Raw genomic sequence first — 20,201 nt, 5'->3', positions numbered from 1 at the left:
GTCATTTTGGGGTCCCCAAACACACCGAAGATGTCACTCAAGGTTTTTATTGAGCTCAGTTTTAGGGGGGCCCTTCCAAAAACAGAGCCCGTCCCGCTCCCATCCCCCTAAAAAATCGCCCCCGGGGGGGGTTCCCGCAGCCCCCCCAGGGACCCCCAAATCCCTCCCCAGGCCCCCCCTCCTGGGGGTTTGGGTTCAGGGGGTGGGAGGTTCCCCCTTAAATTCTTCTGCTTGGGGTCCCTCCTCTCCCTCACCCGGGGGTCCCCCTGGTTTGGGGCTATCAGATAACCCCGGGTTTTGGGGTTTTCCATTGCGGTTCCTCCCCTTGACCTGAGTATTGGGGTCTTTCCTCATCCCCCTCACCCCAGATTTTGGGGTCCCCCTAAGCTGGGGCTGTTGGGGTTCATCCTCTTCCTCAGCTCCTGGGATTTGGGGTTCAGGGCGTCCTGTTCCTCGTGAATTTTGGGATTCAGGGGATCCCCACCCTCCTGAACTTTGGGATTCAGGGGATCCCCACCCTCCGGAATTTTGGGATTCAGGGGATCCCCACCCTCCGGAATTTTGGGATTCAGGGGATCCCCACCCTCCTGAACTTTGGGATCCTCTCCCTCACCAGGACCCCTCCTCCTCCTCACCTGCCCATCCCCTCCTCCTCCTTCCCCTTCCTCCTCCTCCTCTCCCTCACGCCCCTTTTCCCGCCCTTTTCCCCGCCCTCCTTCCCGCCCTTTTCTTCCCGCCCTTTTTCCCCTCAGGGCCGTGGCCGCCCCCAGGATGAGCAGGGGCACAAGATGGAGGCAGAAATGCACCGAGGCCCAAAATCGCAGCGTGGCCTCGGCCTCCCGCAGCACGAAACCCATGCTCAGGTACTCGAACGCCCTCATCTTGAGGAACCACTGCCCTCCCCTGAGCAGGGAACCCTTCCAGCCCCTCAGCTCCTCCAGGGGAACCCCGAAATGTTCCTCCAGGGCCGCCTCGGCCGCCGCCTCTGCCGCCAGCCACAGCGGCACGGTGAGGAAGGACAGGTACTGCCCGCCGTGCAGCCCGTGCCAGTAAGCTGAGGCCAGCATGGTCCACGCGTTCCTGGGGGGGTTTATGAGGGGAAAAAACAAAGAAATGCGGTCAGCGGAAAGGTGGTGGTTATTAAAAATGGGTTAAATTTGGGTTGTGAGGCTTGGAGGGGGTTAAAGTGTTATTTGTGGGACTCTGGGTTTAGTTTGTGTGGTTCGAATTCAGCCCCGGTTGGGGTAAAATTGGGTTTGTGTTGCCTCCAAATCCAGGCTGCTCCACGGAAAGGTCAATTTGCACCCCCAAAATTCGGGTTATTCCCCCCAAATTCCCTAAAGCGCAGCTCCCAATGCCTCAGTTTCCCTCTTTATCCCTCTCCCAGTGCTCCCAGTGCTCCCAGTCACTCTCCCAGTGCTCCCACTCCTTCCCAGTCCCTCTCCCAGTGTGTCCCAGTGCCCCCAAATCCTCCTCCCAGTGCCCCAAATCCCTCTCCCAGTGCCCCCAATCCCTCTCCCAGTGCCCCCAAATCCCCCCCCAGTCCCCCTCCAGTGCCCCCCAATCCCTCCCGGTGCCCCCAATCTCCCCTCCAATCCCCCTCCCAGTCCCTCCCAGTGCCCCCAATCCCTCTCCCAGTGTCCCCAGTCCCCTCCCCCAGTCCCTCCCGATGTCCCCAGTCCCCCTCCTAGTGTCCCCAATCCTCCCCCCAGTGCCCCCAATCCCCCTCACAGTTCCCCCCAGTGCCTCCAATCTCCCCCCAGTCCCTCCCAGTGTCCCTCAATCCCCCTCCCAGTCCCGCCCCCAGTCCCCCCCAGTGTCCCCCAGTGTCCCCCAGTGTCCCCCAGTGCCCCCAGTGCCCCCCAGTCCCCCCCAGTGCCCCCCAGTGTCCCCCAGTGTCCCCCAGTGCCCCCAGTGCCCCCCAGTGTCCCCCAGTGCCCCCCAGTGTCCCCCAGTGTCCCCCAGTGTCCCCCAGTGTCCCCCAGTGTCCCCCAGTGCCCCCAGTGCCCCCCAATCCCCCCCAGTGCCCCCCAGTGCCCCCCAGTGTCCCCCAGTGTCCCCCAGTGCCCCCAGTGCCCCCCAATCCCCCCCAGTGCCCCCCAGTGCCCCCCAGTGTCCCCCAGTGTCCCCCAGTGTCCCCCAGTGCCCCCCAGTGTCCCCCAGTGTCCCCCAGTGCCCCCCAGTGTCCCCAATCCCCCTCCCAGTGTCCCCCAGTGTCCCCCAGTGCCCCCCAGTGCCCCCCAGTCCCCCCCAGTGCCCCCCAGTGCCCCCCAGTCCCCCCCAGTGCCCCCCAGTGTCCCCCAGTGCCCCCCAGTGTCCCCCAGTGTCCCCAGTGTCCCCCAGTGCCCCCCAGTGCCCCCCCCAGTGTCCCCCAATGCCCCCCAGTGTCCCCCAGTGTCCCCCAGTGTCCCCCAGTGTCCCCCAGTGCCCCCCCCAGTGCCCCCCCCAGTGCCCCCCAGTGTCCCCCAGTGCCCCCCAGTCCCCCCCAGTGTCCCCCAGTACCGGATCAGGGGGTGCTGCCGGGGTCCCCTGCGGTGCACGTAGGCCGCCAGCCACCACTGCACCGTCATGTTCCAGCGCCGCAGCCCCCCCCGGAACCGCCGGCCCAGCTCCGTCCCCCACGGATCCACCGTGCGGATGGTCTCGAAATCCCACTGCTCCTCGGGGGTGTCAGCGCACCTGCGACAGGTGGGACACAGGTGAGACAGGTGAGACACCCGGGGACTCCCAGGGGACACCCAGGGACACCCAGGGAACACACGAGGGGCGCAGGGACCCCAGTTTGTGAGGATCATCTCGAAATCCCACTGCTCCTCGGGGGTGTCAGCGCACCTGCCACAGGTGGGACACAGGTGAGACAGGTGGGACACACGGGGGACACACAGGGGACACCCAGGGACACCCAGGGGACACCCAGGGAATACATGAGGGGCGCAGGGACCCCAGTTTGTGAGGATCATCTCGAAATCCCACTGCTCCTCGGGGGTGTCAGCGCACCTGCGACAGGTGGGACACAGGTGGGACACCCAGGGACACCCAGGGACACCCAGGGCGACACCCAGGGACACCCGGGGACACCCAGGGGACACCCAGGGGACACACAGGGACACCCGGGGACACTCAGGGACCCCACGGATCCACCGTGCGGATGGTCTCGAAATCCCACTGCTCCTCGGGGGTGTCAGCGCACCTGCGACAGGTGGGACACAGGTGGGACACCCAGGGACACCCAGGGGACACAGGGGGGACACCCGGGGACACCCAGGGACACCCAGGGGACACAGGGGGGACACCCGGGGACACCCAGGGGACACACGAGGGGCGCAGGGACCCCAGTTTGTGAGGATCATCTCGAAATCCCACTGCTCCTCGGGGGTGTCAGCGCACCTGCCACAGGTGGGACACAGGTGGGACACAGGTGAGACACCCAGGGACACCCAGGGGACACCCAGGTGACGCTGGGAACCCCTAGGGACCCTCAGGTAACCCTCAGATGACACACAATGACCCCCGGGTGACCCCAGGTGACTCCCAGGTGACACTGGGGACACCTAGGGACCCCCAGGTGACAGTGAGGACCCCAGATAACCCCCAGGTGACCCCCAGGTAACCCCCCAGGTGACACTGAGGACACCCAGGTAATCCCAGGTGACAATGGTGATCCCCAGGTGATCCCCAGCTAACCCCCAGGTAACCCCCAGGTGATAATGGTGACTCCCAGGTTACCCAGGTGACCCCAGGTGACCCCAGGTAATCCCCAGGTAACCCCCAGGTGACCCCCAGGTGACCCCAGGTGACAATGGTGACCCCAGGTGATCCCCAGGTGACCCCCAGGTGACCCCAGGTGACCCCAGGTGATCCCCAGGTGACAATGGTGACCCCCAGGTGACCCCCAGGTGATCCCCAGGTGACAATGGTGACCCCAGGTGACCCCCAGGTAACCCCCAGGTGACCCCCAGGTGATCCCAGGTGACAACACTGACCCCCAGGTGTGTCCCCCCCTCACCTGTGTGGCCACTCCCAGCTGGCGGTGGGCCCGCGGCCGGGGCGGGCGGCGGCGCCCCTGGGGTAGGCTCCGAGCCCCGCGGCGATGCAGCCGGCCTCGGCGCACAGCCAGCCCACGTACAGGCGCAGCCGCAGCGCCAGGAACACCGGCACCATCAGCGCCAGCCGGCGCGGCCACGCCCGCGCGCCGAACCCCGGCTCCAGCGCCGCCCGCGCCGGCCACGCCCCGCTCACCTGCGCGCACGCCGCGCCCAGCGCCGGCACCCAGCGCAGGTGCAGCAGCGCCCGGCGCAGCGACGGCACCGCCGAGCGCGACCACACCCAGTCCAGGTGAGTGCCCAGGCGGTAAAACGGACCTGGGGGACAGGTGAGAGATACAGGTGTGATACAGGTGAGAGACAGGTGAGATACAGGTGTGAGGTACAGGTGTGACAGGTGAGAGAGACAGGTGAGAGATACAGGTGTGACAGGTGTGAGATACAGGTGTGAGAGGTGAGATACAGGTATGATACTGGTGTATGACACAGGTGTGTGATACAGGTGTGTGTGACACAGGTGTGACCCAGTCCAGGTGAGTGCCCAGGCGGTAAAACGGACCTGGGGGACAGGTGAGAGACAGGTGTGATACAGGTGTGAGATACAGGTGTGATACAGGTGTGAGATACAGGAGAGACAGGTGTGTGTGACACAGGTGTGACAGGTGTGAGGTACAGGTGTGAGATACAGGTGTGACACGGGTGTGAGATACAGGTGTGAGATACAGGTGTGACACAGGTGTGACAGGTGTGACACAGGTGCGACCCAGTCCAGGTGAGTGCCCAGGCGGTAAAACAGACCTGGGGGACAGGTGTGAGATACAGGTGTGAGATACAGGTGTGACAGGTGAGAGAGACAGGTGAGAGATACAGGTGTGACAGGTGAGAGATACAGGTGTGACAGGTGTGTGACACAGGTGTGATACAGGTGTGTGTGACACAGGTGTGACCCAGTCCAGGTGAGTGCCCAGGCGGTAAAACGGACCTGGGGGACAGGTGAGAGAGACAGGTGAGATACAGGTGTGATACAGGTGAGATACAGGTAACAGGTGTGAGGTACAGGTGTGAGATACAGGTGAGGCACAGGTGATACACAGGGAACAGCTGACACAGGTAAGTCCCAAAATTCCCCCCAAAATCCCCCCTGAGATCCCCAAAATCCCTCTGGGACCCCCCAAAATCCCCCCCCAAATACAAGGAATCCCCCCCCAGGTGTCCCCTTTGGCCCCGCCCCCTTTAGGCCACGCCCCCTTTAGGCCACGCCCCCACCTGTCAGCAGCCCCAGGTAGCAGTAGGTGTAGCACAGGATGTCAATCAAGCTCGGCACGCGCCGCAGCGAGCCAATCATCAGCTGCGTCTCCTCTGACGTCACCCCCTTAAGCCCCGCCTCCCGCAGCTCCTGCACGTCACAGGCCAGGCTGACCATCTATGGGAGGGGGCGGGGCCACGGTCAGGCCACGCCCACCCGGCCGTGGATGGGGGTGGAGCTCATCGGGCCACGCCCCCCAAATCACCCCAAAATCGGCCCCAAATCCCCCCAAAATCGGCCCCAAATCCCCCGAGGACCCCCCGAGACCTTTTACAACACCCAAAACACCCCCAAAATCCTCACAGGACCCCCCCAAAAACCCCAGGACCCCCCCAAACCTCCCCAAAATCCCCCAGAACCCCCCAAACCTTCCCAAAAACCCCCCCAGGATCCCCCAAAATCCTCTCAGATTCCTCCAGGACCCCCCAAACCTTCCCAAAACCCCCCAGGATCCCCCAAAATTGCCCCAGGACGCACTGAACCCCCTCAAGATCCCCTAAACTCCTCCTGAAACCCCCCAGAACTTCCCCAAATTCCCCCAGGATCCCCTTAAATCTCCTTCAAACCTCCTGGGACCCCCCAAAATCCTCCCCAGATCCCCCCCTGGACCCCCCAAATCCCCCCCAGGACCCCCCAAACCACACCCAGGACCCCCAAAATCCCCCCAGGACACCTTGAGGGTGGTGAGGAGCTGCAGGGCGTTGGCGAAGGCGGGCGGCTCGGGCAGCCCCCAGAGCCGGGACCCCCAAAACCCCCCAAAAACCCCTCAAATCCCCCCCAAAAACCCCCCAAAAACCCCTCAAATCCCCCCCAGGACCCCTCAGGACCCCCCAAATCCCCCAAGGACCCCCAAATCCCTCTCCCAGCACCTTGAGGGTGGTGAGGAGCTGCAGGGCGTTGGCGAAGGCGGGCGGCTCGGGCAGCCCCCAGAGCCGAGACCCCCCAAATCCCCCCAAAACCCCCTAAACCCCCCCTAAACCTCCCCAAATCTCACCTAGGACCCCCCAAATCCCCCCAGGACCCCCCAAATCCCCCCAGGACCCCCCAAATCCCTCTCCCAGCACCTTGAGGGTGGTGAGGAGCTGCAGGGCGTTGGCGAAGGCGGGCGGCTCGGGCAGCCCCCAGAGCCGGGACCCCCAAAACCCCCCCAAAAACCCCCCAAAAACCCCTCAAATCCCCCCCAGGACCCCTCAGGACCCCCCAAATCCCCCCCAGGACCCCCCAAATCCCCCCAGGACCCCCCAGGACACCTTGAGGGTGGTGAGGAGCTGCAGGGCGTTGGCGAAGGCGGGCGGCTCGGGCAGCCCCCACAGCCGGGACCCCCAAAACCTCCCAAACACCCCTTAAACCCCCCCTAAACCCCCCCAAATCCCACCCAGGACCCCTCAGGACCCCCCAAATCCCCCCAAACCCCTCCAGGACACCTTGAGGGTGGTGAGGAGCTGCAGGGCGTTGGCGAAGGCGGGCGGCTCGGGCAGCCCCCAGAGCCGGGACCCCCCAAATCACCCCAAAAACGCCTAAACCCCCCCTAAACCTCCCCAAATCTCACCTAGGACCCCCCAAATCCCCCCCAGGACCCCCCAAATCCCCCCCAGGACCCCCCAAATTGCCCCAGGACCCCCTGAGCCTCCTCAAGATCCCCTGAACTCCCCCTAAAATCTCCACCAGAACTTCCCCAAATCAACCCACATCCCCCCCAAACCCCTCAAATCCCTCCCAGGACCCCCAAAACCCCCCCAAAAACCCCTCAAAGCCTCCCAGGACCCCCCAAATCCCCCCCAGGACCCCCCAAATCCTCCCCAGGACCCCCCAAATCCCCCCAGGACCCCCCAAATCCCTCTCCCAGCACCTTGAGGGTGGTGAGGAGCTGCAGGGCGTTGGCGAAGGCGGGCGGCTCGGGCAGCCCCCAGAGCCGGGGCGTGCGGAAGAACAGGAGGTACCCGAAGCTCCAGGCCAGGGTGGCCCCCCCCGAGTGCCTGGAGGGGAGATTTCATTCATTAATTAACCTTTTAATTAATAATTAGTTTTATTTTTAATTAATTTTATATATATTTTTTTAATATTTTACTTATTTATTGGTGTTTTCGTTTATAATTAAATTTATTAATTGTACTTTTCTTGCATAATTAAGCTTGTTTGATTGCTTGTAAATGTTCCTTCTTCGTCAATGTTTTATTTCTAAACGGTTTTTCTTTATTAATTTAATTAATTTGATTTTATTTAATGGTTTAATTAATTTTTTAAAAGTTTATTTAATTAATGCTTTGTTGATAGAGCTGGGACCCTCCCCAAAATAGCACAGGGACCCCCAAAATGGGTCAGGACCCCCAAAATGGGTCAGGACCCCCAAAATGGGTCAGGGGTCCTCCTAAAATGGGTCAGGACCCCCAAAATGGGTCAGGACCCCCCCAGGATGCACCTGGGACCCCCCCAAAATGGGTCAGGACCCCTAAAATGGGTCAGGACCCCCCCCCAAAATTGCTCAGGGACCCCCCCAGGATGGCTCAGGACCCCCCAAAAGGACCCAGAAGCCCCCAGGATGTTCCATCCCCCCCCACCCACACAGGTGAGGCTCACCTGGGCAGGAGGGGGAGCATGGCCCAGGTGCCCCCCAGGACCCCCCCAGGATGGCTCAGGACCCCCCAGGACCCCCCCAGGACCCCCCAGGATGATCCAGGTGCCCCCCCAGGACCCCCAGGACCCCCAGGACCCCCAGGCTCGGCTCACCTGGGCAGGAGGGCGAGGATGGCCCAGGACCCCCAGGACCCCCTCAGGACCCCCAGGACCCCCAGGACCCCCCAAGACCCCCCAGGCTCACCTGGGCAGGAGGGTGAGGATGGCCCAGGTGCCCCCCAAAACCCCCCCGGGACCCCCTCAGGACCCCCCAGAACCCCTCAGGACCCCCAGGACCCCCAGGACCCCCCAGGACCCCCCCAGGACCCCCAGGCTCGGCTCACCTGGGCAGGAGGGCGAGGATGGCCCAGGTGCCCCCCCAGGACCCTCCAGGATGATCCAGGACCCCCAGGACCCCCCAGGACCCCTCAGGACCCCCAGGACCCCCAGGACCCCCCCAGGACCCCCAGGACCCCCCAGGACCCCCCAGGACCCCCCAGGATGGTTCAGGACCCCCCCAGGACCCCCAGGATGATCCAGGTGCCCCCCAGGACCCCCCAGGACCCCCCAGGACCCCCAGGACCCCCAGGCTCGGCTCACCTGGGCAGGAGGGCGAGGATGGCCCAGGTGCCGAGGGCGGTGCACAGCGAGTGCAGCAGGTGAGGGCCGCAGGTGAGCAGAGCCAGCCCCGCCCCCAGCCCCGCCCCCCCAAACTGCCGCCAGCGCGGGCCTGGGGGGCACGGGGGGGTCACCCCAAAAACACAACCAAACACCCCGAAAAACAGCCCAAAACACCCAAAAATCACCCCAAAAATCACCCTAAAACACCCCAAACCACCCAAAAATCACCCCAAAAATCACCCCCAAAAACACAACCAAACACCCCGAAAAACAGCCCAAAAATCACCCAAAAATCACCCCAAAAAACACAACCAAACACCCCGAAAAACAGCCCAAAACACCCAAAAATCACCCCAAAAATCACCCTAAAACACCCCAAAAAACAGCCCAAGAACACCCCAAAAATCACCCTAAAACACCCCAAAAACCACAACAAAACACCCCAAAAAACACCCAGAAATCACCCCAAAAAACAGCCCAAAACACCCAAAAATCACCCCAAAAATCACCCCAAAAACACCCCAAAAAACAGCCCAAAAAACACGCTAAAACACCCCGAAAATCACCTGGGACCCCCCAAACCTCCTCAAGATCCCCCCAAAGTCCCTCAAGAGCCCCCCAAACCTCCCCAAGACCCCCCAAAATTCCCTCAAAACCCCTCAGGACCCCCCCAAATCTCCCTCAGGATCCCCCAAAGCCCCTCAGGGCTCTCCAAGCCGTCCCCAAATCCCCTCAGGACCCCCTAAACCTCCTCAGGACCCCCCAAATGCCCCCCAGGCCCCCCAAACTCCCCCAAGATCCCCTCAGCACCCCCCAAACTCACTCAAAGCCCCCTCAGGATCCCCCAAACACCCCAGGACCCCTCAAACGCCCCCTCAGGACCCCCAAAACACACCCAGGACCCCCCAGGACCCTCCAAACCGCCTCGAAGCCCCCTCAGGACCCCCAAATCCCCCCCAAATCCCTCTCAGGACCCCCCAAATCCCCCTCAGAACCCCAAATCCCCCTCAGAACCCCAAATCCCCCTCAGGAGCCCGCAAACCCCCTCAGGATCCCCAAATCCCCCTCAGGCCCACTCAGGCCCCCCCCCAGCCCCCCAAATCCCCCTCAGGATCCCCCAAATCCCCCCCAGGCCCTCTCAGAACCCCCAAATCCCCCCCTCAGCCCCCCAAATCCCTCTCAGCTCCCCCAAATCCCCCCCAGGCCCCCTCAGGACCCCCCAAATCCCCCTCAGGACCCCCCAATCCCCCTCAGGCCCCCCTCAGGACCCCCCAATCCCCCTCAGGCCCCCTCAGGCCCCCCCAAATCCCCCTCAGGACCCCCCAATCCCCCTCAGGCCCCCCTCACCGCGCCCCTTGAGCACGAAGCCCACGGGGATGGAGCCCAGCAGCACGCCCAGGTACGTCAGCTCCTCGCGGTCCATGGCGCCCCCGAAATCCCCCCCGGGACCCCCAAAATCCCCCCCGAGGCCCCTGCGAGGCTCCGCGGCTTCAGCGCGGGGGCGGAGGGGGCGGGGCCTGGGCAAGCCCCGCCCACAAACGTAAACGCCACGCCCACGCTTATTAAAAGGGTGTGGTTGTGTTTAGGCCACGCCCCCGATGGGCGGGGCCTAGGGAGCCCCAGGTAGCGATTTGGGGGGCTCTTTATAAGGATCTGGCCCTTTAAGAGAGGGAGAGGGGTCTGGCCCTTTAAGGAGGGGTGGGAACCACGTGTGGGGGGGGTTTTAAAGGGGCCTGTTCCTTTAAGGGCCCTCAGAGCGGGCTCAGGCCGCGTTCGGAGGGGGTGGAACGCGATTAAAAGCGCTCTGGCCCTTTAAGGGAGCGGGTTTTGAATTCTTAAAGGAGGCCTGGCCCTTTAAGGCTGGTGGGGCCCACAATGGCGGCGTTTAAAATGGCTCTGTCCCTTTAAGCCGCTTTAAGAGCCGCTCTTAAAAGGGGCTGAGTCCCTCCCATAGCTCTGTCCCGGCTCCGGTGGGGCCCACCCTCCATCGCCGCTTTAAAACCGCCGGGACGCGCGGCCTCACTTCCGGCAGCCCTCAGAGCCACTTCCGGGGGGGGGCGGGCGCAAAATGGCGGCGGGGCCCGCGGGGGTCCCGGGGGTTTGCGAGGGCGAGGAGGAGTCGGAGCCCCCCGGGACCCCCCCGGGTTCGGTGTCGGAGCTGCCGCGGGTGCGGCGGCAGCGCGGGCGGTTCCTGGTGTGGGCCCCGGGGGCGGTGCGGACGCTGCGGGAGCGGCAGCGCGTGTGGGGGGCGCTGGTCGGGACCCCCCCGCGGCGGGGCCGGGCCGCGATGGCGGCGGGGCCGCGGCTGCCGCTGCAGCTGAGGCCGGAGGAGGCGCGGGCGCTGCGGGAGAGCGGCGGAGCCGCCGTGGAGCCGGTACCGGAGGGGAGGGGGGGAGCGGCGGGGTTGGGGGAGGGGCGCGCCCGGAGCCCCCCGTAATCCGCCCCTCCCCCCCCTCAGGTGGATGAGGATGAAGAGGAGACCCCGGCAGGTGGGGGAGGGGCGGTTTGGGGGGGGTGGGGGAGGGTCAGACCCGCTCTGAGCTCTCCCCTCCCCCTCCCCTCAGAGCGCGGCCGCCCCTCCCCCCCCGCCGAGCGCCGTTCCCGCGTGTTCCGCGAGCTGTGGGGGAGGGGCCTGCACCTGACCCCGGGCGGGAAATTCGGGGGCGACTTCCTGGTGTACCCCGGTAAGGGGGGAGGGGCTGCGGGGGGTGTCCCCTGTGCTTTTAGCCCCGCCCCCTCATCCATGGCCCCGCCCCCTGACCCTTCACCCCAATTATCACTGACCCCGCCCCTTCATCTCTAATCCCTTTCTGGGGGTCGCAGCCCCCTCCCCACTATCCCAGACCCCTCAGGAAGATCCCAGCCCCCTCCCCACAATTCCTGACCCCCCCAGGGTATCCCCAGCCCCCTCCCCACTATCCCGGCCTCCTCAAGAAGTTCCCAGCCCCTTCCCCTTAATCCCTGATGGGATCCCAGTCCCCTCCTCATAACCCCAGCCCCCTCCCCACTATCCCCAAACCCCATCAGGAAGAGCCCAGCCCCCTCCCCATTATTCCTGACCCCCCCAGAGTCTCCTTGATCCCCCTCCCCACTATCCCAGACCCTCAGGAAGTTCCCGGACCCCTTCCCACAGACCCTGACAGGATCCCAGCCCCCTCCCCACAACCCCTGACCCCCCCCAGGGTATCCATGATACCCCTCCCCACTATCCCAGCCCCCTCCCCACTATCCCAAACCCCCTCAGGAAGATCCCAGCCCCCTCCCCACTATCCCAGCACCCTCAGGAAGTTCCCAGCCCCCTCCCCACTATCCCAGCACCCTCAGGAAGATCCCAGCCCCCTCCCCATTATTCCTGACCCACTTAAAGTCTTCCTGAGCCCCCTCCCCATAACCCCATCCCCCTCCCCCCGCTGTTTTCCAGGCCCCCCCGCTGAGTTCCACGCATGCGCGGTTGTGCTGTGCCCGTGCCCGTTGCGGCCGCAGCCGCTGGGGGCGCTGTTGGCGGGCGCGCGCCTGGGCTCGAGCGTGCGCAAAGCGCTGCTGCTCTGCTCCTCCGCGCCGCCAGGGGGCGCCCTCGCCTGCACCGCGCTCCAGTGGCGCCGCGACCTCACGTGACCCGGGCGGACCACGCCCCCTCCCGCGTCACGTGACACGCACACCCCCCACATCCTTCCCTCATCACGTGACTCCGGAGCTTTTCCCGCTTCGAATGAGATTTGTAATAAAAAGTGGAATTAAAATTAAAAAGGTTTTTTTTTTTTTTTTTGTGGGTTTTTTTTTGTTCTGCGGGTCGCGGGGAGGGTGAGGAAGGGGAGCCGGGGCCTCGGGACTTCGGGGTTGCGGCGACGCCTCCACATTTTTTGGGGTGTTCCCCCCAAATTGGGGCTGCTCCGGTTTCGTTTTGGGGGGATCCCGCCCCCAAATTCCCACCCCCATCCTGGGGAATTCCCAGCCTCGTTTTGGGAATGTTCCATCCTCATTTTCAGATTCCAGCCCCATCCCAGCCCTTCCCCACCCCCATTTTTGGGGAGCCCCCACCCCCTGCAGAATTTTACTCCTCCATTCCAACCCGTCCCGCTCCGATCCCCCCGGTTCCCATTTCCCCCGGATCCCGTTTCCCCCCGGTTCCTCTTTCCCCCCCGATCCCGTTCCCCCGGTTCCCGTTTCAGACGCTGATGGTGCGGAAGGCTCCGATCCCCCCGGTTCCCGTTTCCCCCGATCCCGTTTCCCCCCGGTTCCCGTTCCCCCCCGGTTTCAGACGCTGATGGTGCGGAAGGCTCCGATCCCCCCGGTTCCCGTTTCCCAGGTTCCCGTTTCCCCGATCCCGTTTCAGACGCTGATGGTGCGGAAGGCGGCGATGCCCCCCCGGTTCCCGTTTCCCCCTGGATCCCATTTCCCCCGGTTCCCGTTTCCCCGGATCCCGTTCCCCCCCGGTTTCAGACGCTGATGGTGCGGAAGGCTCCGATCCCCCCGGATCCCCCCTGGTTCCCGTTTCCCCTGGTTCCCGTTCCGATCCCGTTTCAGACGCTGATGGTGCGGAAGGCTCCAATCCCCCAGGTTCCCGTTTCCCCGGTTCCCGTTTCAGACGCTGATGGTGCGGAAGGCGGCGATGCCCCCCGGTTCCCGTTTCCCCGGTTCCCGTTCCCCCCGGTTCCCGTTTCCCCGGTCCCGTTTCAGACGCTGATGGTGCAGAAGGCTCCGATCCCCCCGGTTCCCGTTTCCCCCCGGTTCCCGTTTCCCCCCGGTTCCCGTTCCCCCCGTTTTCAGACGCTGATGGTGCGGAAGGCGGCGATGCCCCCCTGGTTCCCGTTCTCCCCCGGTTCCCGTTCCCCCGGTTCCGTTTCAGACGCTGATGGTGCGGAAGGCTCCGATCCCCCCGTTCCCCCGGTTCCCGTTTCCCCCGGTTCCCGTTCCCCCCGGTCCCGTTTCAGACGCTGATGGTGCGGAAGGCAGCGATGCCCCCCTGGATCTTGTTTCCCCGGTTCCCATTTCCCCGGTTCCCGTTTCCCCGGTTCCCGTTTCCCCGGTTCCCGTTTCAGACGCTGATGGTGCGGAAGGCAGCGATGCCCCCCCGGTTCCCGTTTCCCCGGTTCCCGTTTCCCCCCGGTTCCCGTTCCCCCCGTTTTCAGACGCTGATGGTGCGGAAGGCGGCGATGCCCCCCTGGATCCCGTTTCCCCGGTTCCCGTTCCCCCCGGTTCCCGTTTCCCCGATCCCGTTTCAGACGCTGATGGTGCGGAAGGCGGCGATGCCCTGGCGGCCGGTGCAGAGCAGCAGCCCCGGGCACTGCGGGTGCCAGTGCAGCTCCTTCACCTCCTTCTCGCCCTGGTGCAGGAACAGCAGCTGCGGGGGCAGCTCCGACAGCCCCTCCTCGCCCTCCTCCTCCTCCTCCTCCTCCCCCGGGGCCTGGGGGTCCCGCTCCACGCCCAGGTCCCACTGCGTCACCAGGTCGTCCTCGCCGGCGGCCGCCAGCACGCCGCTCTCGCCCGGGTGCCACTGCACCGACGTGATGGGCCCGCGGTGCTGCTTGAAGGTGGCCACGCACGTGGAGCTGCTCTGGGGTGGGGAGAAATGGGGTGGGGGTGAGTTTGGGGGGTCTGTGGGGCTGATTTGGGGTCTACGGGGGAGATCTGGGGTCTGTGGGGGAGATTTGGAGGAGTTATGGGTCAGATTTGGGGTCTGTGGAGCAGGTTTGGGGGATCCATGGGGCAGATTTGGGCTCTAAGGGGCAGATTTGGGCTCTAAGGGTCAGATTTGGGGGATTCATGGGTCAGATTTGGGAGATCCATGGGTCAGATTTGGGCTCTAGGGGTCAGATTTGGGCTCCATGGGTCAGATTTAGGCTCTAAGGGTCAGATCTGGGCTCTAAGGGGCAGATTTGGGCTCCATGGGGCAGATTTGGGGGATCCATGGGGCAGATTTGGGGGATCCATGGGGCAGATTTGGGGGATCCATGGGGCAGATTTGGGGGATCCATGGGGCAGATCTGGGCTCTAAGGGTCAGATTTGGGCTCTAAGGGTCAGATTTGGGGGATCCATGGGCCAGATTTGGGCTCTAAGGGTCAGATTTGGGCTCCATGGGGCAGGTTTGGGGGCTCCATGGAGCAGATTTGGGCTCTATGGGTCAGATTTGGGCTCCATGGGGCAGATCTGGGCTCCATGGGGCAGATTTGGGCTCCATGGGGCAGATCTGGGCTCCATGGGGCAGGATCTGGGATGGCCGGGGGCGCCAGGCTCTCACCCGGATGCTGCGCAGGTCCCAGAGGCGCAGGGCGCCGTCGTCGCCGCCGCTGAGCAGCGCGGCCGCATCGCGCCGGCTCCAGGACAGAACGTTGACGTCGCCGTCGTGCGCCGAGGCCACGCTCAGCTGGCAGGCGCGGGGCGGCGGCGCCCGCACGTCCCACACGCGGATGGAGGCGTCCGAGGAGCACGAGATGAACACCTGGGGTTAAGGAAGATATTAATTAAGGTATTAATGAAGGTATTAATTAACGAAGGTTTGGCCCCGGCTCCGCGGGACGAGGCTCCGGCGGCCGCTCACCGAGGCCTCGCTGGGTGACCACTGGATGTCCTCCACGCTGCCGCCGTGGCCGAGCAGCGGCCGCTGGTCCACGGCCCAGCCGGCCTCGCGCGGCTCCCAGCGATGGATGCGCCCGCGGACGTCCCCGGACAGCAGCCGGCCTGGGGGGGACGGGGGGATGTGGCTTTGCTGTGTGGTGAACCCCAAAATCCCCCGTTCCACCCCAAAATCCCCCGTTCCACCCCAAATCTGTACCGGGGTCTCAGGCTCCGGCCCAGCCTGACCCCCATAAAGCCCCAAAATTCCCCATTTTGCAGCTCACCGGGACCCCCAGTTTCCCGATCTTTCCCCCTCATGACTGCCGCCATTTTGTCCCCTCAGGTTTCCCGCCCTTTCCCCCTCACGTTTCCCGCTTTTTTCCCCCCTCACACTGGCCGCCATTTTCCCCTCATGTTTCTCACCCTTTTCCCCTCACATTTCCCCTCACACTTCCCACCATTTTCCCCTCGCATTTCCCACTCTTTCCATTTCACATTTCCCCTTACATTTCCCACCCTCTTCCCGTTTCCTGCCCTTTTCCCCTCATGCCAGCCGCCCTTTTCTCCCCTCACATTTCCCATTATTTTCCCTCACATTTTCCCCTCAGGTTTCCCATATTTTCCTCTCACGTTTCTCGTCCTTCCTCCCTCACATTTTCCCTCACATTTCCCACCATTTTCCCCTCACATTTCCCCTCATATTTCCCACCATTTTGTCCCCTCACGTTTCCCGCCCTTTTCCCCTCACGTTTAATTTTTCTCCTCACGATTGCCACCCTTTCCCTCTCACATTTCCCACCATTTTCCCCTCATATTTCCCGTATTTCCCCCTCACATTTCCCACCATTTTGTCCCCTCACGTTTCCCGCCCTTACCTCTCACATTTCCCTTCACATTTCCCGCCCTTTCCCCTCACGCCGGCCGCCATTTTGTCCCCTCACGTTTCCCACCCTTTCCCCCTCACGTTTCCTGCCCTTTTCCCCTCACGCCGGCCGCCATTTTGTCCCCTCACGTTTCCCGCCCTTTCCCCCTCACGTTTCCCCTCACATTTCCCGCCCTTTTCCCCTCACGCCGGCCGCCATTTTGTCTCCTCACATTTCCCGCCCTTTCCCCTCACGCCGGCCGCCATTTTGTCTCCTCACATTTCCCGCCCTTTCCCCTCACGCCGGCCGCCATTTTGTCTCCTCACATTTCCCGCCCTTTCCCCTCACGCCGGCCGCCATTTTCCCCCGTCCCTCACCTGGGCTCTGGGGGCTCCAGTCCAGCGCGAACCCTTCGTCCAGGTGCCCGCTGAAGGAGGCGAGCTCGGGCAGAGCTCCCTGCTGCACGCTCCTCTGCCCCCTCCTGGAATCCCCCTCCCCAAATTGCCCCTCCAGGACCCCCAGGGCCCTCCCCAGTTCCAGCACCTCCACCTGGCCCCGCTCCGACCACACGGCCGCCACCGGGGACCCCCCGAGGGACGTCACCTGTGGGGGGACACGGAAAATCCGGGGGGTCACCGGGGTTTGGGACCCCCAAAAGGGGCGAAGGAAGGTGAGGGAGGGAATTTGGGGGGTCCTGGGAGGGACTCGAGGGAAGATCTGGGGTTTTTGGGGGGTCCCAGGGTGACTTTTGGGGTTCCCAGAGGAATTTTGAGGGTCCCAAGGAAATTTTGGAGGGTCCCAGGGTTAGCTGGGGAGTCCCAGAAAGTTTTTGGTGTTCCTTGGCTGATTTTTGGTGTTTCCAGGGAAATTTCTGGTTTTCCCAGGGTGATTTTTGTTGCTCCCAGGACGATTTTTGGTGATTTTTGTTGTTCCCAGTGTGGTTTTTCATGATTTTGGTTGTTCCCAGGGTGATTTTAGTTGTTCCCAGGATGTTTTTTGGGGTCCCAGGGTGATTTTAATGGTTCCCAGGATGTTTTTTGGGCTCCCAGGGTGATTTTTGGTAATTTTTGTTGTTCCCAGGATGATATTTTGTGTTCCCAGGTTGATTTTCGGGGTTGTTTTTTGGGGGAGGGCTCCGTACCCGCAGCCTGTTGATCCCCCCGTAGTGGGGGGCCATGAGGAGCAGCAGCTGCGGCTCCCGCTCTTCCTCATCCTCCTCATCCTCCTCATCCTCCTCCTCCTCCTCGCTCTCGCTGTCCTTCCCCCGCCGCAGCCCGTGCAGGTTCTGCATCCGCATCAGCAGCACCCTGAAACCCCCCCAAAAAAAAATCAACCCCCAAAACCCCCGGGGGGGACCCCAAAACCTCCCAGAGGAGGAAGCCAAAATTTGGGGGGGTCTGAGAGGGTCCTGAGGGTGATTTGGGGAGGTTTTGGGGGGGTCAGGGAGGGTCCTGAGGGTGAATTTGGGGAGGTTTTGGGGGGGTCTGGGAGGGTCCTGAGGGTGATTTGGGGAGGTTTTGGGGGGGTCAGGGAGGGTCCTGAGGGTGATTTGGGGAGGTTTTGGGGGGGTCTGGGAGAGGTTGGGAGCTGTTTGGGGGGGTCCTGAGTGAGTTTGGGGGTCTGGATGGATTTGGGGAGGGGTCCTGAGGGATTTGGGGAGTCACAGGGGGAATTTGGGGGTCCCAGGGGTGAATTTTGGGGGGTTTCTCAGAGGATTTTTAGACGAATTTGAGGAGGCCTGGGATAAAATCGGGGAGGCACTCTCAGGAGGAATTCAGGGGGGTTCCTTAAGGAATTTGGGGAGGGGTCCTGAGGAGTTTTGGGGGAGTCCCGGGGGTCTCTCACCGGTTCCTGCCGGGGGTCTCGGCCTGGGTGCCGGCGCAGAGCAGCACCGACAGCGGCAGCTGCTCCCGGCCCTCGCCCAGCGCGTCCCGCAGCACGTCAAAGCTCAGGCACGGCGAGCCTGGGGGAAAACAGGGCTCAGGGACCCCAAAAACACCCAAAAACACCCCAAAAACACCCCAAAACACCTCATAAACCACCCAAAACCAGCCCCAAAACCACCCAGAAACACCCCAAAAACCCTGAGGGCAGCAGCTGCTCCCAGCCCTCGCCCAGCGCGTCCCGCAGCACGTCAAAGCTCAGGGACGGCGAGCCTGGGGGGAAACAGGGCTCAGGGACCCCAAAAACACCCAAAAACACCTCAAAAACACCTCAAAAACACCCAAAAACACCCAAAACCAGCCCCAAAACCCTGTCAAAGCTCAGGCACGGCGAGCCTGGGGGGAAACAGGGCTCAGGGACCCCAAAAACACCCAAAAACACCCCAAAACACCCCAAAACCACCCAGAAACACCCAAAAACACCCCAAAACACCCAAAAACACCCCAAAACCCTGTCAAAGCTCAGGCACGGCGAGCCCGGGGGGAAACAGGGCTCAGGGACCCCAAAAACACCCAAAAACACCCCAAAAACACCCCAAAAATATCCCCAGAACACCCCAAAAACACCCCAAAACCACCCAGAAACACCCCAGAACCCTGTCAAAGCTCAGGCACGGTGAGCCTGGGGGGAAACAGGGCTCAGGGACCCCAAAAACACCCAAAAACACCCCAAAACACCCCAAAACCCTGTCAAAGCTCAGGCACGGCGAGCCTGGGGGGAAACAGGGATCAGAGACCCCAAAAACACCCAGAAAACACAAAAAAATACCCCAAAAAGCTCCCCAAATCCCCAAAATCGCCCTCCAAACCCCAAAATCTCCACAAAAACCTCAAAATCACCACAAAATCCCCCCAAAAAGCCCAAAATCCCCCGGAAAACCTTCCCAAACCCCCCAAAATCTCCACAAAAACCCCAAAATCTCCACAAAAACCCCAAAATACCCCGGAAAACCTTCCCAAACCTCTAAAATCACCCCAGGAACCCCAAAATCCCCACAAAAACCCCACAAAAACCTCCCCAAACCTCTAAAATCCCCCCAAAACACAAAAAAATACCCTCAAAAGCCTCCCCAAACCTCCAAAATCCCCACAAAAACCCCAAATCCCCACAAAAACCCCCAAATCCCCACAAAAACATCCCCAAACCCCCCAAATCCCCCCGAAAACCTCCCCAAGCCCCCCAAAATCCCCTAAAATCCCCAAAAAAAACCCAAAATCTCCACAGAAACCTCCCCAAACCCCCAAAATCCCCCCCAAAACCCCCAAATCCCCACAGAAACCCCAAAATCTCCACAAAAACCCCAAAATCCCCCGGAAATCCTCCCCAAACCCCCAAAATCCCCCAAAACCCCCAAATCCCCACAGAAACGCCCCCAAATCCCCCCCGAAGCCCCCGGGCCGCGCGCACCGGTGCCGGCTCGGTGGTAGAGCACGTACGCCTCCTCATCCATCACCAGCTCCTCCTCGGGGCCCAGCGCCGGGCCCTTCCCGGGAACGTAAACGCGGCCCGGGGGCTCCGCGGGGTCCCTGTCGCGACAGCGGGCCCGGGGCCTGTCGCGATTGGCGCCGCGGGAGGAGCCGGAGCGGCGCCGCGCCGCCATCTTGGTCGTGAGGGGAATGCGGAGCTTCCGGTGGGGGATCCGCCCGCTTCCGGGTGAGGTGGGCGTGGTTTTGTGCGTCACGTCCGGTGCGCGGTTTGGCGGGCTCGGTGATATCACGTGACCTCCCAGTGACCTCCGGTGACCTCCCAGTGACCCCCAGTAACCCCCAGTAACCCCAAATGTCCTCCCAGTTCCTCCCAGTAACTTCCAGTGACTCCCAGTGCCCTCCCAGTAACCCAAATATCCTCCCAGTGACCCCCCAGTTCCTCCCAGTAACCTCCAGTGCCCTCCCAGTGACCCCCAATGTCCTCCCAGTGACCCCCCAGTAACTTCCAGTAACTCCCAGTAACCCAAATGTCCTCCCAGTAACTCCCAGTAACCTCCAGTGACCCCCAATGTCCTCCCAGTGACCCCCGAGGTCCTCCCAGTTCCTCCCAGTGCCCTCCCAGTGTCCCCCCATCCCTCCCAGTGACCCCTCAGTTCCTCCCAGTCCCTCCCAGTTCCCCCCCAGTCCCTCCCAGTTCCCCCCCAGTCCCCTCCCAGTAACTCCCAGTACCCCCCAGTCCATCCCAGTCCCTCCCAGTCCCTCCCAGTCCCTGCCAGTCCCTGCCAGTTCCATCCCAGTAACCCCCAGTTCCCCCCCAATCCCCCCCAT

At 62.9% G+C, this 20,201-nt stretch overlaps 3 protein-coding genes across 6 annotated transcripts; 1 reads left to right on the top strand and 2 right to left on the bottom strand.

Moving 5' to 3' along the window:
- Positions 1 to 31: 31 nt before the first annotated feature.
- On the bottom strand, positions 32 to 10,042 carry MBOAT7 (membrane bound acylglycerophosphatidylinositol O-acyltransferase MBOAT7). Its single transcript, XM_086871543.1, has 8 exons — positions 9,931 to 10,042; positions 8,563 to 8,692; positions 7,199 to 7,325; positions 5,310 to 5,466; positions 4,007 to 4,361; positions 3,294 to 3,387; positions 2,503 to 3,095; positions 32 to 1,080 (listed from the first exon to the last, which is right to left on the bottom strand). The coding sequence occupies exons 1-8, from the start codon at positions 10,004 to 10,006 to the stop codon at positions 360 to 362; spliced, it is 2,253 nt and encodes a 750-aa protein (XP_086727669.1). The 5' UTR covers positions 10,007 to 10,042; the 3' UTR covers positions 32 to 359.
- A 338-nt stretch (positions 10,043 to 10,380) lies between these two features.
- TSEN34 (tRNA splicing endonuclease subunit 34) lies at positions 10,381 to 12,330 on the top strand. 2 transcript variants are annotated; one of them, XM_086871685.1, is made up of 4 exons: positions 10,381 to 10,957; positions 11,042 to 11,072; positions 11,148 to 11,267; positions 12,005 to 12,330. In XM_086871685.1, the coding sequence occupies exons 1-4, from the start codon at positions 10,652 to 10,654 to the stop codon at positions 12,196 to 12,198; spliced, it is 651 nt and encodes a 216-aa protein (XP_086727811.1). In that variant the 5' UTR covers positions 10,381 to 10,651; the 3' UTR covers positions 12,199 to 12,330. The 2 variants fall into 2 exon arrangements, with proteins under 2 accessions (XP_086727811.1, XP_086727810.1); XM_086871684.1 differs by having other exon boundaries at positions 11,042 to 11,267.
- On the bottom strand, positions 12,318 to 19,911 carry GRWD1 (glutamate rich WD repeat containing 1). Of its 3 annotated transcripts, none has more exons than XR_015281489.1 (8): positions 19,383 to 19,911; positions 17,848 to 17,965; positions 17,144 to 17,309; positions 16,380 to 16,605; positions 15,123 to 15,262; positions 14,823 to 15,023; positions 13,741 to 14,137; positions 12,318 to 13,546 (listed from the first exon to the last, which is right to left on the bottom strand). XR_015281489.1 is itself a non-coding variant. In XM_086871646.1 (7 exons), the coding sequence occupies exons 1-7, from the start codon at positions 19,544 to 19,546 to the stop codon at positions 13,802 to 13,804; spliced, it is 1,380 nt and encodes a 459-aa protein (XP_086727772.1). In that variant the 5' UTR covers positions 19,547 to 19,911; the 3' UTR covers positions 12,819 to 13,801. The 3 variants fall into 3 exon arrangements, 1 of the variants encoding a protein (XP_086727772.1); XR_015281488.1 differs by having other exon boundaries at positions 12,734 to 13,546; positions 19,354 to 19,911; XM_086871646.1 differs by having other exon boundaries at positions 12,819 to 14,137; positions 19,354 to 19,911.
- Between the last annotated feature and the right edge of the window lie 290 nt (positions 19,912 to 20,201).

This window comes from Cyanistes caeruleus, chromosome 36, assembly GCF_971803275.1.
Source record: "Cyanistes caeruleus chromosome 36, bCyaCae1.hap1.1, whole genome shotgun sequence".
Classification (NCBI taxonomy): domain Eukaryota; kingdom Metazoa; phylum Chordata; class Aves; order Passeriformes; family Paridae; genus Cyanistes; species Cyanistes caeruleus.
Note: the sequence above shows the minus strand (reverse complement) of the source record. Positions and strands in the feature narration are given on the sequence as shown.